The 14027-nt window shown below is 33.3% G+C and overlaps 2 protein-coding genes across 6 annotated transcripts in view; one reads left to right on the top strand and one right to left on the bottom strand.

Annotated features, from left to right (window-relative positions):
• Positions 1–14027, top strand: part of Ankib1 (ankyrin repeat and IBR domain containing 1) — a 177575-nt gene that overhangs the window by 26913 nt on the left and 136635 nt on the right. The window lies entirely within an intron of this gene.
• Krit1 (KRIT1 ankyrin repeat containing) overlaps positions 1–14027 on the bottom strand; it is a 43756-nt gene that overhangs the window by 19257 nt on the left and 10472 nt on the right. For 2 of the 3 annotated variants that reach the window (XM_003475095.5, XM_013158259.3), the window contains exons 2-10: positions 10908–11011; positions 9703–9862; positions 7773–7865; positions 6411–6540; positions 5152–5395; positions 4874–4989; positions 4529–4672; positions 2498–2654; positions 1744–1851 (exon numbers count right to left, since the gene is read on the bottom strand). In XM_003475095.5, the coding sequence (XP_003475143.2) occupies positions 1744–1851; positions 2498–2654; positions 4529–4672; positions 4874–4989; positions 5152–5395; positions 6411–6540; positions 7773–7865; positions 9703–9862; positions 10908–11011 (1256 nt within the window). The remainder of the gene's footprint in view (positions 1–1743; positions 1852–2497; positions 2655–4528; positions 4673–4873; positions 4990–5151; positions 5396–6410; positions 6541–7772; positions 7866–9702; positions 9863–10907; positions 11012–14027) is intronic. The other variant, XM_013158260.3, reaches the window with a different exon arrangement.

Raw genomic sequence — 14027 nt, 5'->3', positions numbered from 1 at the left:
TGTGGGAAGCATCTTATGCCCCTAAATAACTTTCAAACCAACTCATTTTACTTATTTGAGGTGAAGAAAATAACTTTTTTGTAATTAGTTCAACATCACGACAGCTGATTTAAGGAGGGTACAGGAATATCTGGCCAAATTCTAGACTATCTGGTGATTTCTGTATGGCTAACACACCCTCTTCCAATCACCATCTTGAAGCTATAATGAGGCTGAATTTAATGGTTTTACATTCCCATTACTAACTACATTTCCATTTTAAAGTAACTTAGTTGGGACTGAATTCCCAGTTCTTCAACATCAACTTCGTGATTAGTCTGTCTGCAATTCTGCACTACCTCAGTACTTCAATGAAACAGTCACAGAGCTCAATGTTAGGCTGGTTCCACATACTCCAAAAACACTTTTATCTCAAATAAGCAAGGGCTACCATACCAGACTCTTCTTTCTGCTGCAGCAGCTGGGTTTCCCAAGGCTGCTGGTAAGTGACATCTGGCTTTGAGGGCTTGCCACTGCTTCCCTCACTGAAGCCACCAGACACAGCATGGTTCAGCACATGCTCTACAGCAGAGCTCACAGCCACCTCTGCAACAGTGGCAGCCATCTATCTAGACCATCAGACCAGGCTCAGGAGAACCCACAGTACATGGCTGGGCCACTGTCTGCGGTTGGGTTCTGGGGTTGGCCTGAGTACCTGCCTGGGTGCAGCTCACATCTCAGGGGCCAGGCTGGCTTGAAAGGCCACATAGGAAATAGGGCTTTGGTTTCTACAAAGCATCCTTGGCTAACAAGAACTGTTTAGAAATGCGAAACTCAGAGAAGACTTTCCCAACTGATTTTAGATCAAGGTACCTAATTCCTTTTATCCATTTAAAATATAAAAGTGTTATTACTAGAGTTAGGAAATAAATTGTAATGAGGTAGAAAATAAAGGTGTCTCTGTTTATTTCCTTACCTGTCATATGCACTTTGAATTGTTTTGATAAAATGTGTACAAGTGAGTTTGGTATGGGTATGAATAATATTCCTCAAAGAGGGTGATTTTTAACATTTCATGATGTTATCATTTTTAACATTTCATGATGTTAAAAGTCTGAGAGATATTCAACAAACACTTATGGTCCTTCTATTGGTAATGCTTGAAAAGAATAACTGAGTTCTATCTGGTTGGATTAAGGTTTTTTTCATTCTTTTTTTTTTTTTTTAGTACTGGAGATCAAACTTACAACTTCACACTTGCCAGGCAGGCGCTTATGCTGAGCTAAATCCCCACCCCTTTTTTTCATCTTTAACTGATGGTAGAAATCTTTCTATCTCGTTTTCAAATCTTTAAAGTTTTTAAAATTATTGATACTTTTATCATCGTTAAAACTGTTGCGCATAAATGAATTTCTTCTAACCAGTTATCTATACTAATGTCATTACTAATTATAAATTAACTTTTTTTTTTGTCTTTTTCATTTTTATCGGTACTGGGGATCGAACTCACGACCGCCTGCTTGCAAGGCAGGTGTTTATGCCGCTGAGCTAAATCCCCAGCCCCTTAAACTTTACTTTTTAATACAATATTTTTTTAACAGTTCTGCCCAGCATATTAGTTTAATACTATAGGTGGCTCTCAATATTTATGAAGATAATTCTTTTTTTTTTGGTACTGGGGATCGAACTCATGGTCTTGCACTTGCCAGGCAGGCACTTACACTATTGAACTAAATCCCTGGCCCTTATGAAGATAATTCTTACTGGTTTGTTGATAGCCTCCTTCAACAACTTTGCTGCTTCCTCCCAGTTATTTTGTTTGTTTTCTTCACAAATATTTAATGGAGATCTTCCTTGTTGGTCTGTTATGTGCTAGAAAGGTAGAGGGGAAGAAGGAAAAAAGACATTACAAAATTAATCAGAGTTTCAGTAGTAAGTGAATATTAACTAAGTAATACAATATTTAAACAAGAACTGCCAAAGACAAAAGACTCAAAGCACTAATCAATTTGATATTTTTATAAAAAATTTTAGAAAACAGAAAAACGTTTCCTTTTTCAAGGTATTTTGTGAGAAGTACAATATAAAATGAAGAGGTAAAATTTTATGTACAGGGACAGTGTTAATGGTTATATAATAACATAAATATACGCAATACCAATCAACCACACCCTAAAAATAGTTAAACTTATAATTTAAAAAGAAATCTTTTTGAGATAGGGTTTCATTATGTAGTTCAAGCTGGCCTTCAGCTTGCAGTGATCATCCTGCTTTGGCCTCCCAATTGCTGGGATACACAGGCATGCACCACCATGCTCAGCTCTAAACCTATAAATTTTATGTGACATATATTTTACAACAATAACGTTTTTAAAATAATTTATGTTCAAAAGCATAGCTTCTATGATTAGTCTTAAAAAGTGAAATTTTTATTTTTCAGCTGAGGTAATTGCAAAACAACACTATAGTGTCATTATTATTTAAAGATTAAACAGAGAACAAGTGGAAAGTAACTTACTCGGTCAATTTCTGGGTGGCTTAGAAGGATCTGTACTATTTCAGCATGTCCTCCTCTAGCAGCAAAATGCAGAGGAGAACTCAGCTGTCCATTTAAAAGGTTTGGATTGCACTTTCCTTTCTCTAATAATATGCGAGTGGCCTCAACTTTTCCATACCTATAAAAAAGTAAAACTCACTAAAAAAGTGTCATTTGAAATGTTTCTAAAAAATCCAAATTTTAGTTGATATTTCCAAGAGATTTCTCTGGGGCAGAGGAGAAAGGATTAACAGACTAAGACACTGATACAAAGTTTTCAATGCTTAACAAATTTTTAATTATTTTAGTTCAATTAAAGAGTTTCTATCTCTGATCAACTAAGAGAAAATATAACTTCAAATGTAAGCTAGAACAGATGACAAAGAAAACACCTGATATAAACTACGAAAGTTGTACATTAGGGAGATACACTTTTTAGTCAGAAATAAGTTCAGGGGCTGAAGTGTAGCTCAGTGGTGAAGTATGTACTTCACATGTGTAAGATCCTAGGTTCAACCCCCAAGCATCAAAACAAACAAAAATAGACTCAGAATTAGAAAGTAAATCATAAACTTAAGAAAAAACAGTCTCATCTTTAGGCCTGATTATGATTTACAAAATAGGCCCAAAGTCAGTTCTACATGTAGATGCTATATTAGCCAATGTGGATGATGAAATATGTAAGACACCCGGTCCCTGCTCTGAAGGCTTGGATTAGTAACATAATACTGTAAGAGTTAAGCAACAGTTAACAAATTAAGGGGCTCCATATTTGTTAAATCCTTCAGCAAAGCTATGATTTCAATGTAAGATAAACCTGAAAAATGTTACAAAGAACTGGCTTTTTCACAGAAAACAACTGAAGTGATATTTAGAAAGTTTTTTGTTTATGCTTCTTTTATGGGATTTATTGCATTACCCAACTGCATCTTTGCTTATGTTTCTCTTTTCTCCACATGGCTCGAAATTGTTTAAAGAGAGGGATGGTACTCCTGCAATCAAAGTGCCTCCTGCACAAAATGCAAGTGACCATAATGTTTATCTAGTGGGCAGTTGGAATGCAAGGCTGGTACTTAGAAGGAAAGCCAGTCAAATATGATGTTGTAAACACTGAAAGGGTTAATAAAGGACAACCATGGATTCTGCAATGACATTTACTAGTTACTATCTAGCCTAATGTGTATTTTGCAATGCCTAAGAACACTTTTCCCACGGGACAGTACTAAGTACTTTTCCCATGGGGCAGACCTTATAATTCTGTGACATATGCAGCCCAGTTAGTCCCCAACTCACAACTATTAAAGTTGTAAATTTTTATGAATAAGAATGGGCCTCACATTATGAACATTCACAGATGTGAACAAATCGCAGAAGTAGCTCATGTGTCTGTAGGACACTGTCATAGTTGCCGTGTGCTTACTGTACAGTGTAGCAATGTGCAGCAGTACAGTGCTCAATCAAAGCCCAGATGTTTGGAAGCAAGAGGAAAAGCAGTGGGGACGTGGAGGCGACAACTACAAAGTGCAAAGGAATAACCACGGAAACAGAAGTGAAAAAACTGAGAGTGGACCAAGAAGATGGTAGATGTCATTCTTTTTTATAACATTAATTGTTGAACCACTGGTGTAATTCAAAGAAACGAGGACATGGAAAGTGAGAAGTTTTCTTATGCTTTATTTATTTATTTATTTTGGTACCAGGAACTGAACTCACGACTTCACATTTGCCAAGCAGGCACTTACGCTGCTGAGCTAAATCTCTGGCCTCTATACTGTATATTTGTGTCAAAGGTACGTAAGACTCACTTTATTGGGCTTACAAATGAATCTGACTTACAAATGTTCTTTCAGAATGGAACTCTTTTGTAAGTCGGGGACCTACTACAATCAAAACATCAAAATAGAATGTTCAGAAGGCAAGCATGTAGAAAAAGTAGAATATTTGTTTGATAAGAAATAATAATATTTACTACTAAAAATTCATTCTTTCAGTAAAGAAAAAAGCAATCTTTACCAGCACGCATAATGAATAGGTGCCCAATGGTCGCTGTCTAATTGGTTGACTGAAAACCTCTCATTGAGAAGACGGCTCAGTAATTCTGAATCTCCTTCACAGGCACTTCGATGAAGAGGAAAATCATCTACCCACTGTCGTTCCCTAATCATTAAAAAGAAATTTTGAAAATACAAACAGCACTGTTGAAATTTAAATTAATATGACACATTTATGAAATCTATGTATTACCAAGCTAAGTAATGATTAGAATGCATAGGTATTATGCACATCATTTTAAACAACGTCTTAACATTAACTTTCAAGTTTTAAAAAGAGCAATATGTAATAAAACCAAAGTAGTACTTGTCTTCTGTGACACTGCTCATACTTCTCTGCCATTTTTCCTGTTTGGGAATTTGGATTTTTGAGTAGTCTGGGGCTCCTAGACCAAAGTATGGGTTTATTACCACTTTATCTACCTAGAAGGGCAAAACAAAAAGAAACAACAAAAAAAAATCCCTTTAAGAATTTTAGATATTTTATCTTAATGTTTATAAGAATAGATATACTTATCTATTATTAGTAAAAAAATTTTTGAAATGAAATGCCTTTTGAAACCACAGCTAAAATTCAATTCTTACCCGATTTGTATACTGAAGATCTGACCCAAACAAAGGGTTATAAATACAGGTATCTGCTTTTTCTAGGGCTAACATTTTATTCTTTATTTCTAGTGCACTATAGCCCATATGTACTGAGTTCTCTGTTTGACCTGATTCAGAAGCATATGCAGGGTTTGTAACATTAGTTTTTATCCGCTCAAGAGGAGAAGGTCGAAACAAAGCTGGAATAAAGTGAGATTGTGCATGGCGTTCATCTAGCCACCTGGCAAAAAAAAAAAAAAAAAAAAAAAATAATAGTAGAAATACCTGCTCAAAAGTGGAGATGAAAAAAAAGTAGACCATTATCTAACTTGGGTATATGATATTTTCTAGTATTATCATTTACATTTTTTTAAAGTTTAATTAGTTTTGGCTTCATTTATTAATACTAGTTTTGTTAATGGACACAGCAAACAATTTTTTTTTGGTGTCCAAAATTGAACTTAAGATCTTGTGCTTGCCAGGCATGTGCTGTGCCACTGAGCTATATATTCTTGGTCCCCAACAATATCTAAAAATATATGTGCTGTTATAGTAACAAAAATTCCTTTCAAATAAAATGAAGTACTTTAAAAATTTAAACTACTGAGAGATATGTAATATTAGCTCTACTGTTACAGAAATATAAAACAGGAGAAAAGAACTTATTGATTGAGAGACATTAAATACTAATCTTATTTTATAACAGAACAATGTTAATTCTTTTTTTTTTTGGTCTTTTTCGTTTTTATCGGTACCAGGGATCGAACTCACGACTGCCTGCTTGCAAGGCAGGCGCTTATGCCGCTGAGCTAAATCCCCAGCCCCACAATGTTAATTCTTAAGCTAAGAAAGTATTTGTGAAGAATAAAATAAACATGCTATAAGCAGATCAGACAATTTTGGTCTTAAGGGTTTTCCTTTATATACTATAATTGTAAAACTCACATTTTTCCTTTCCTTTTTTATTCTTAAATTGTGGTACTGGGTGCTGAACTACTGAGCTATATTCTACCCCTTATTATGTATTTTAAGATTGAGTCTCACTAACTAGCTGAAGCTGTCTTAAAACTTGTGATCCTCCTCCTTAGCCTCCCAAGTAGGTGGGATTACAGATATGTGCAACTGTACTGGGAAACCATTTCTTAATATATGTTTTACTTTCATTATTTTGTTCCAAAAGTGTCTGGATCTATCAGACTATTTCAACCACACATATGTACTTGATTAATTAAAAATATTTTAATGACATTTCTTACTTATCCAAGGCTATTAACATCCTTGCTGTAAGTGTTGCAAAATGCGTACTGGATTCACTACAAACTCTCATAATATCTTGTAAGCAGTAAAAAATTGGGCATCCTGGTGCATACGTATATTTAGTATTATCTGTAAAAGAAAAATGAAGAATAATGCCATCATTTTAAAGGTTTAGAACTGTGTGTTCATTTTTAAAATACATGCTTTTTCAAAGCTTAAGTATAATATAAATTATTAGATTTGGAATTAGAAGGCCTGAAACCAAGTGATAGCCAGCTTTTTTATCTTGTTTACTTAGGTGAATGCAGCATTTAGAATCCTGAAAGACTACAGAAATTGCTTCCTCTTTTTCTTTCTTAACAATGTCATAAAATTTACAAGTCTTCCAACAGTTAAGTTAAAAATACCTGGGAAAGGGCCAGGGATATGGCTCAGTGGCTCAGCTGCACATCGCCTGCCTGGCAAGTGCAAGGTCGTGAATTCGATTCCCAGTACAAAAAACAAACAAAACACGTGGAAAAATGTATCTGGGATGCCAGAGCTGACTAATAAAACACATGTAAGTACTGTGAAGTCTTACATGTCTAATGTAAGACTTAACATGTCTAATGTAAGACTTAACAGTCTACTGTGATATCTATGGTGGGTCATTAATATACCATCAGAATTATTACTAACTTAGGCCAGTACATAATAATTTTCAAAATGATTTTACATCTGTCATTGAATTCTTCCTGCAATATGAATCAAATGGGGTAGGTAACAGCATTGTCCCTATTTTACAAATAAAAAATTAATGTTTAAAGTAGTAATTTGCCTAAAGTTATAAAATTAGCTAGCTATAGGGTCTGCACTGAAATTCACTACCTTTTGTATTATTCTATTATATCAAAAGTTCAACTTAAATTTTCACATTTCATCTATATAATTTAAACATTACCAAATACTACTACCGGGCAGAGTACATTAGAACTACTACTGACATTTTCTTGTAGCCAGTACAAGACAGGGCCCGATCACATATAAATTTTCCAGAATACTTAAGTATCTATTAGTATTCTATCCATAGCATATGCTTTGAAAACAATCCCTTATTATAACCTAAATACTCTACCTCCTCATTTCTCCACCCTATTTTCAAAAACTAATACAAAAGCATTACTATTAAGTCAAGAAGCAAATATTCTACTTTGAAATTAAATATTTCTGATTATAACAGATTTTCTTTCTTCTATTAACTTAAAAACATATTCTGCAATAGTAACTAACAAGTAACTATTAATACAAATTTCTTGATTCCTTAGTAGACTTTGTTAGTATCAAAAGTACATAAAGACTGGTATGACAGGTTAGAATTTTACCTTTGACAACTGATGGAACAATAAATAATGCTGCTTCTCTGCCTATCTTCTCTCCTTCTAAGGGAAACTTCTTCATTAGTACCACTCGTTTCCCTAATCATAAAAAAGAGTCAGCAGAGATAAACATGGTCTTATAAGTCTTATAAGTTACCTTGAGAATTAGAAAATCAATTTTTAGGAGCTAGAGATATAGCTCAATGACAGAATGCTTATTTACCATGGGTATGGCTTTGAATTTGGTTCCCTGCATCATATACACAAACACAAGAATACATGAAAAACTTTAAAAGGCAGCATATTAAGGAAACTGAAACAGTCTTATCATATGCACTTATAAAAACTGATAATACACAGTCATTCTGTAGATAACTAAGAGAGTTGTTGACTCACTAGAAGAGAACTTCCTATGCATAGGAAGGAAAAGTGTCTTCCTAAGATTGAAAAAGCAGCTTTCAATAGCAAGGCACCCTGTATTATCCTCACTCATCTGGGATAAAGTTGGTAAAGGTTTTATTAAATTCAGAACCCACAGAGAAGAATGTTATATTGTTACTTCAAAATCTTAAATGTTTATTAGCTCTTTAAACATTCAACTTCCAGGTCAAATTCAGTTTTTAATTAAAATATTAGATTGCAAACTACTGTTATGAACTATAACCATCTATCTTAGTCTATTTAACTAACCCCATTTAGTAGTAAGGGTGCAATAAATGGTAACATGTAAGTGTTGTATTCTATCATCTTTCATCCTCTCCTTTGCCATGGTATTTATCAGCCTTTCTTATCTCTTCATCCCAGGAAAAAAAAAAAGCTAGCAAGTGGGATGCCTATTATAGACAAGTATATAAGATTTTAAGCAGTTTTATTTATTGAAAATATTGGTCAATATTCATGATTTTTAAGGCCTATGATAGCTCCCTAAATTATTTTATAATTTGACACACAAAATGAAAGTGTTGGCCACAGAATAACATCCTAATAAATTTAGAGGCATTATTTCTTTTGTCTGTCTTGAAATCTTGCCCCTACCTGATCTTTCCTGCACTACACAGCTGGCTAGTTTTTGTAACTTTTGACTATTCTCTGCTTCTTAAAAGGCTACAGCCTGAGAAAATGGATGACAAAATTTTAATCACTTTTTATAGACTGATAATCCATTACCTAATATTTTAAATGGCACCTCAGGTTTTTTTTTTTTTTTTTTCCCATTCTCTCTCTCTCTCTCTCTCTTTTTTTTTGCGGTACCAGGGATCAAACTCACGACCTTGTACTTGCCAGACAGGCACTTATGCTGCTGAGCTACATCCCTGGCTGAGCTTCAGTTTTTTAGATCTAATATTTTTACACTTTGGTTTGGCTATTTGAAAAACATTTTCCTCTACAGGAAAACTTCTGCTATCTGGTAACTTACAGGACTTTCCCTAACCTATGAATATTGATTTTCATTTAGTTATGAAGAGACCTTTGCCCTTTCCTCTGTTCTGGAGTAGAGATGTTAAAAATAGTTCAAAGATACTTTTCCAGAAAACTACACTTCTAGTAAAAGTAATTCGTATTTCGTTTCTCTATATACTGAACACTATGATGTCTTTAAATAAATTTCAAGTTTTAGTTGAGTTACTTCTTGAAGGAGGTTGACTATAGATAAAAAAGGTATCTTTTGTAAGTTTTCAAATGGAAAGTTTTTCAAATGGAAAAAAACAAATGGACTGAATTTAATATAGTTTTTAAAAATATCTTTTGGGGCTGGGGATTTAGCTCAGCGGCATAAGTGCCTGCCTTGCAAGCGTGTGGTCATGAGTTCAATCTCTCTTACTGTTTAAAAAAAAAAAAAATTAAGAAAAAAAAAAGCCTATTAAAAATATCTTTCTTTACAAGTGTTTAAAGCAAAAAACACTAAAAAATTAAGAAAATAAGAAAAGTTTCTTACCTCTGATACCCTGGTTTGCTGGGGAAATTGGTTTGGTGGTTTCTACTACATAATCCAATATGCCTTGTGTTATTTCATTGTTGCCTTGAAGTTTAGTTTCCAACAAAACTTTCTTTCTTTTTTTTTTCTGTCCTTCAATGGGAACTTCATGCAACAAAATCTTAAATGAAAAAAGTACATAAACAAGAAATTTAAAGTAAAATGTACTTGTTTTAAACACCAAAATAATCTGGTAGTCTTTCTCAACCCTCTCTGTATATTAGAATAACTTCAGAAGCTTCATTCCAAAATAACACCAATCCTGAGCTCCATCTCAGACACATTAAACCAGAATATCTGATATCTAATAGCTTCAAAGGTTCCCCCAGTGATTCTACAGTGAGGCAGGCCTGAAAAACAGGAAGCCAGAGTACCCTTGAAGCACAAGCCTAAAAACTTCTGCAGCACTCTTTTAACAGGTTGCAGATATTTTATAAAAGCATTTTTTCACAAAATGCTAGAAAAATTAGAAGTATTTTATACTGCTTGGAGTCTGCTGCATAAAGAAGATAACTGAGTTATGTACATAGTTTTGCTTCAATTACATGTTTACTATTATATGTAAAATGATTCAAGACTACAGAAAAATAAATTTTATTCCTGAAACTTAAATTAAGGTAAAACAATTATTTAAAATCAGTTGTTAAAATAATTTGGGAAAATAACCAAAAACAATGTTTATTTTGCAGTTTCAAACTGGCTTTTGCAGTTTTTAAATTTTTGAGAGCCGTTTTACTAGCAGTACTTAAACTTAAGTATATTAAATCCTAAGAAAACCTCAAATAAGTTCTTTTTCTATTATATGCAAATAAATAGCAAACCATAAAAAGGCATTCAGTAGAAAAAAGACATAGTAATAAGTAGCTTATAAGTAAGAATTTACAGCATATTGTTAGGCTTTGTATTTTTTTTAATTTTTTTTTTTTTTTTTTTTTTTTTGGTCTTTTTTGAGACAGGGTTTAACTGTTAAACCCTGTTAAAGTTAAAGGTCCAGGCTGGCCTTGAATTCACTTTGTAGCTCAGGCTTGTCTGGAACTTGCAGTGATCTTCCTGCCTCAGCCTACTGCATGCTGAGATTACAGGCATGTGCCACCATGCCCAGTGGCTTTATATGTGGTACAGAATGACATTTAAGAATAGAAATCAAACATGTTAAATTTTCTCACTTCATATGACTTAGCTCTGTATTCCCGAGAATTGAGACTGGCAGTATTCTTTGGACGAATAACAGCAACATATGCATCTTCTATGTTTTCTGGGTTTCCCATTGCTTTATAAAACAAACAAAAAATTCCTTAAAAGATTTAATGACAAAATTGGTGCAAAGGCAAAAAATACAGTATTACAATCCAACCTGATAACTCTTATTTCCATATAATCACTTTAAAAAACAATTTTAAAATGTTGATTTTTATTTCTGAGAATATATAGTACCTAAGAGTCAGAGATGGCTTTGGTTTTTTTGGTACCAGAGATCGAACTAACAACCTCGCGCTTGCCATGCAGGCACGTGTGCCACTGAGCTATCCCCAGCCTTTTAAGAGATAACTCATTGTATCTTCATCATGGAACTCTTCCAAACGATAACTTATGATTTAAGATTTTCTTAGTTTTTGAAAGTTCTTTTATGTTAAAGGTAAATTTTTTAAAAACAGGCATATGTAATTTCACAGATGGCCTGAGTGTATGTATATGTGTGGGAACTGAACCCAAGGCCTTTGTACTGAGTTACGCTCTTAGCCCTTTTTATTATTTTGAGATAGGGTCTCACTAAATTGTTAAATGCTCAAACTGACAATTCCTCTTCCTAGGCTTCCCAGAGTGCTAGGATTAAAGGCACGTACCACCATACTGGGTTTCATAGATCTTAAATGTATAATAAGAATCTGCCTCCAAAACTTAAAAAGTGACATGATTATAAAATATTTTATAAATAATTTGAAATACTGATTTAGAATGGTATACTTATTTTTAATAAATTACACAAGTGACTGTTACATTGTTTGTAAGCTACAAATAGGTAGCTGAAATTCACTTAACAGACTATAGAATCTTTATTTAAGAAAAATTTTCACTATTTCAATGAGCAAAAATATTGCTTATAATTTTCCTTGAAGATCCCAGATCCCTATCACAGAACCAAAGCTATTCAGTCAGTTGATAAAAGCTCTCTGATGATGATTTAAGAATCCCATCAATTCTCCAGATGGTACATTTTTTTCCCCAAATATATTGACTGTGTAGTTGTCTGTGTGTTTATGTCTATATATTTTTTCTTGTCAAACTGAACTAATTTTTTTCCTAAAATAAGTCTCCATGGAGAAATTTCTATTGAGTGACTAAAATTTAATCACACTCATGGTTAATAAGTTCTCTTCATCAGCACTCTTAATAAGTTTTTTATGGCTATACCAAAGTGTTTCCTTTTGGTTGAAAATCTTTTATATTTTTTATAAAGGTTTCACTTAGTAATATTCTAGCAAATTTTAAAAGAATATTAAGCAAAGATCTTTGCCCCAGCCACACTGACATAAACTTTTTTCAATTTTATAAAAGCCCATTAGGCATTAACATGATATTCATATTTAATGAGTTCCAACTCAATTCTCAAGAGAGAAAACAGACCATTTTCAAGAAAGCGTTTTGAATGTTACTTGAAAGGATACCAAGAAACTTACTCTGTTTTCTCAACTGCAATTGCTAATGTTACTTTGGAGTCATTAATTCACTTTCCTAAATAATTCTAAAATGCCTTACAACAAAAAATTTCACGACTTTGGACATTTTAAATAAATTTAGACCTAAGATCATAACACTTATTAAAATTATTGTACAAAAGTTTTATTTTAAATCCAATAATTCAATTTACTTTACGTTTTAAATTCCAAATATTTTGATTTACATCCACAGTAAGTACAAATACCTGTACAGAGCAAATAAACAACTTAATGGTGAACCTCAAACTTCTAGAAAAAGAAGAGCAGGCTAAGCCAAAAGCTCAAAGGAGGCAGGAAATTACAAAGATCAGAGCAGAAATTAATACATTGGAGACTAAAACAATACAAAGAATCAATTGAAGAGTTAGTTCTTTGAAAGACTCAATAAAATTGACAAACTTTTAGCCAACCGTATAAAAAAAGGGACAAAAAGACTCAAATCCACAAAATCAGGAACGAAAAGGGTAAACAGCAATGTATGTGCACCTATGTTTAAAGCAGCCACAATTTCTGCAGTCACAGTAGATTCTGCAGAAATCCAGATCTTCTATACCTATTTTGAGAACTTGTATTCTAGTAAGTTGGAAAATGCAGAAAGGACAGATTCCTAGATACACATGAATTATCAAAGCTGAAGCAAGAAGATATAAACATCTGAAATAAATCAGTATCAATGAAACTGAAGATATAATTAAAACCTTCCAAAAAAGAAAAGCCTAGGTCCTGACAGATTCACTCCTGAATTCAACAAGAAATTTAGAGAAGATTAATACAACTACTTCTCAAACTCTTTAATGAAATTCCCAAATTCATTTGTGGAAATAAGCATTACCCTGATAATAAAACTGGAGGGGGCTGGGGATTTAGCTCAGCGGCATAAGCACCTGCCTTGCAAGCAGGCAGTTGTGAGTTCGATCCCTGGTACTGATAAAAATAAAAGAAAAAAAAAGTGTAAAAAAAACAAACTGGAGAAACACTCAACGAAGAAAGAGAAATACAGGCCAATCTCTGTAATGAACATAGATGCAAAAATCCTCAGTAAGATACTGGCAAACAGAATGCAGAAAATCAAGATTACATACCATGACTAAATTGGATTCAACATACATAAATCAATAAATGCAGTACATCGTATTAACAAGGGACAAAAACCATACCATCAACTCAATAGATGCAGAAAAAACTTTTGACCAAGTTCAGCACCCATTCATGATAAAAACTCTACAGAAAATTAGAATAGATGGTCTTTATCTCAATACGATAAAAGCCATCTATAATAAACCAATAGCCAACATCATATTAAATGGGCAAAAACTGAAAGTTTTCACTCTAAAATAAGAAACAAGACAAAGATGTCCACTGTCTCCACTCTTACTTAACACAGTCCTTGAAACATTAGCCAGAGTGATTAGACAAGAGAAAGAAATAAAAGGAATAATGATAGGAAAGGAAGAATTTAAACTATCATTATGTGTGGGTGACAAGATACTCTACATAGAAGACCCCAAAAATTCCACTAAAAAACTGCTAGATTTAATAAACTTAGTAGTGTAGCTAGATATAAAGTCA

This window comes from Cavia porcellus, unplaced genomic scaffold (assembly GCF_034190915.1).
Source record: "Cavia porcellus strain 051 isolate PalLab524CR breed Dunkin Hartley unplaced genomic scaffold, mCavPor4.1 scaffold_2, whole genome shotgun sequence".
NCBI lineage: Eukaryota > Metazoa > Chordata > Mammalia > Rodentia > Caviidae > Cavia > Cavia porcellus.
This window is presented reverse-complemented; position numbering and strand designations above follow the sequence as displayed.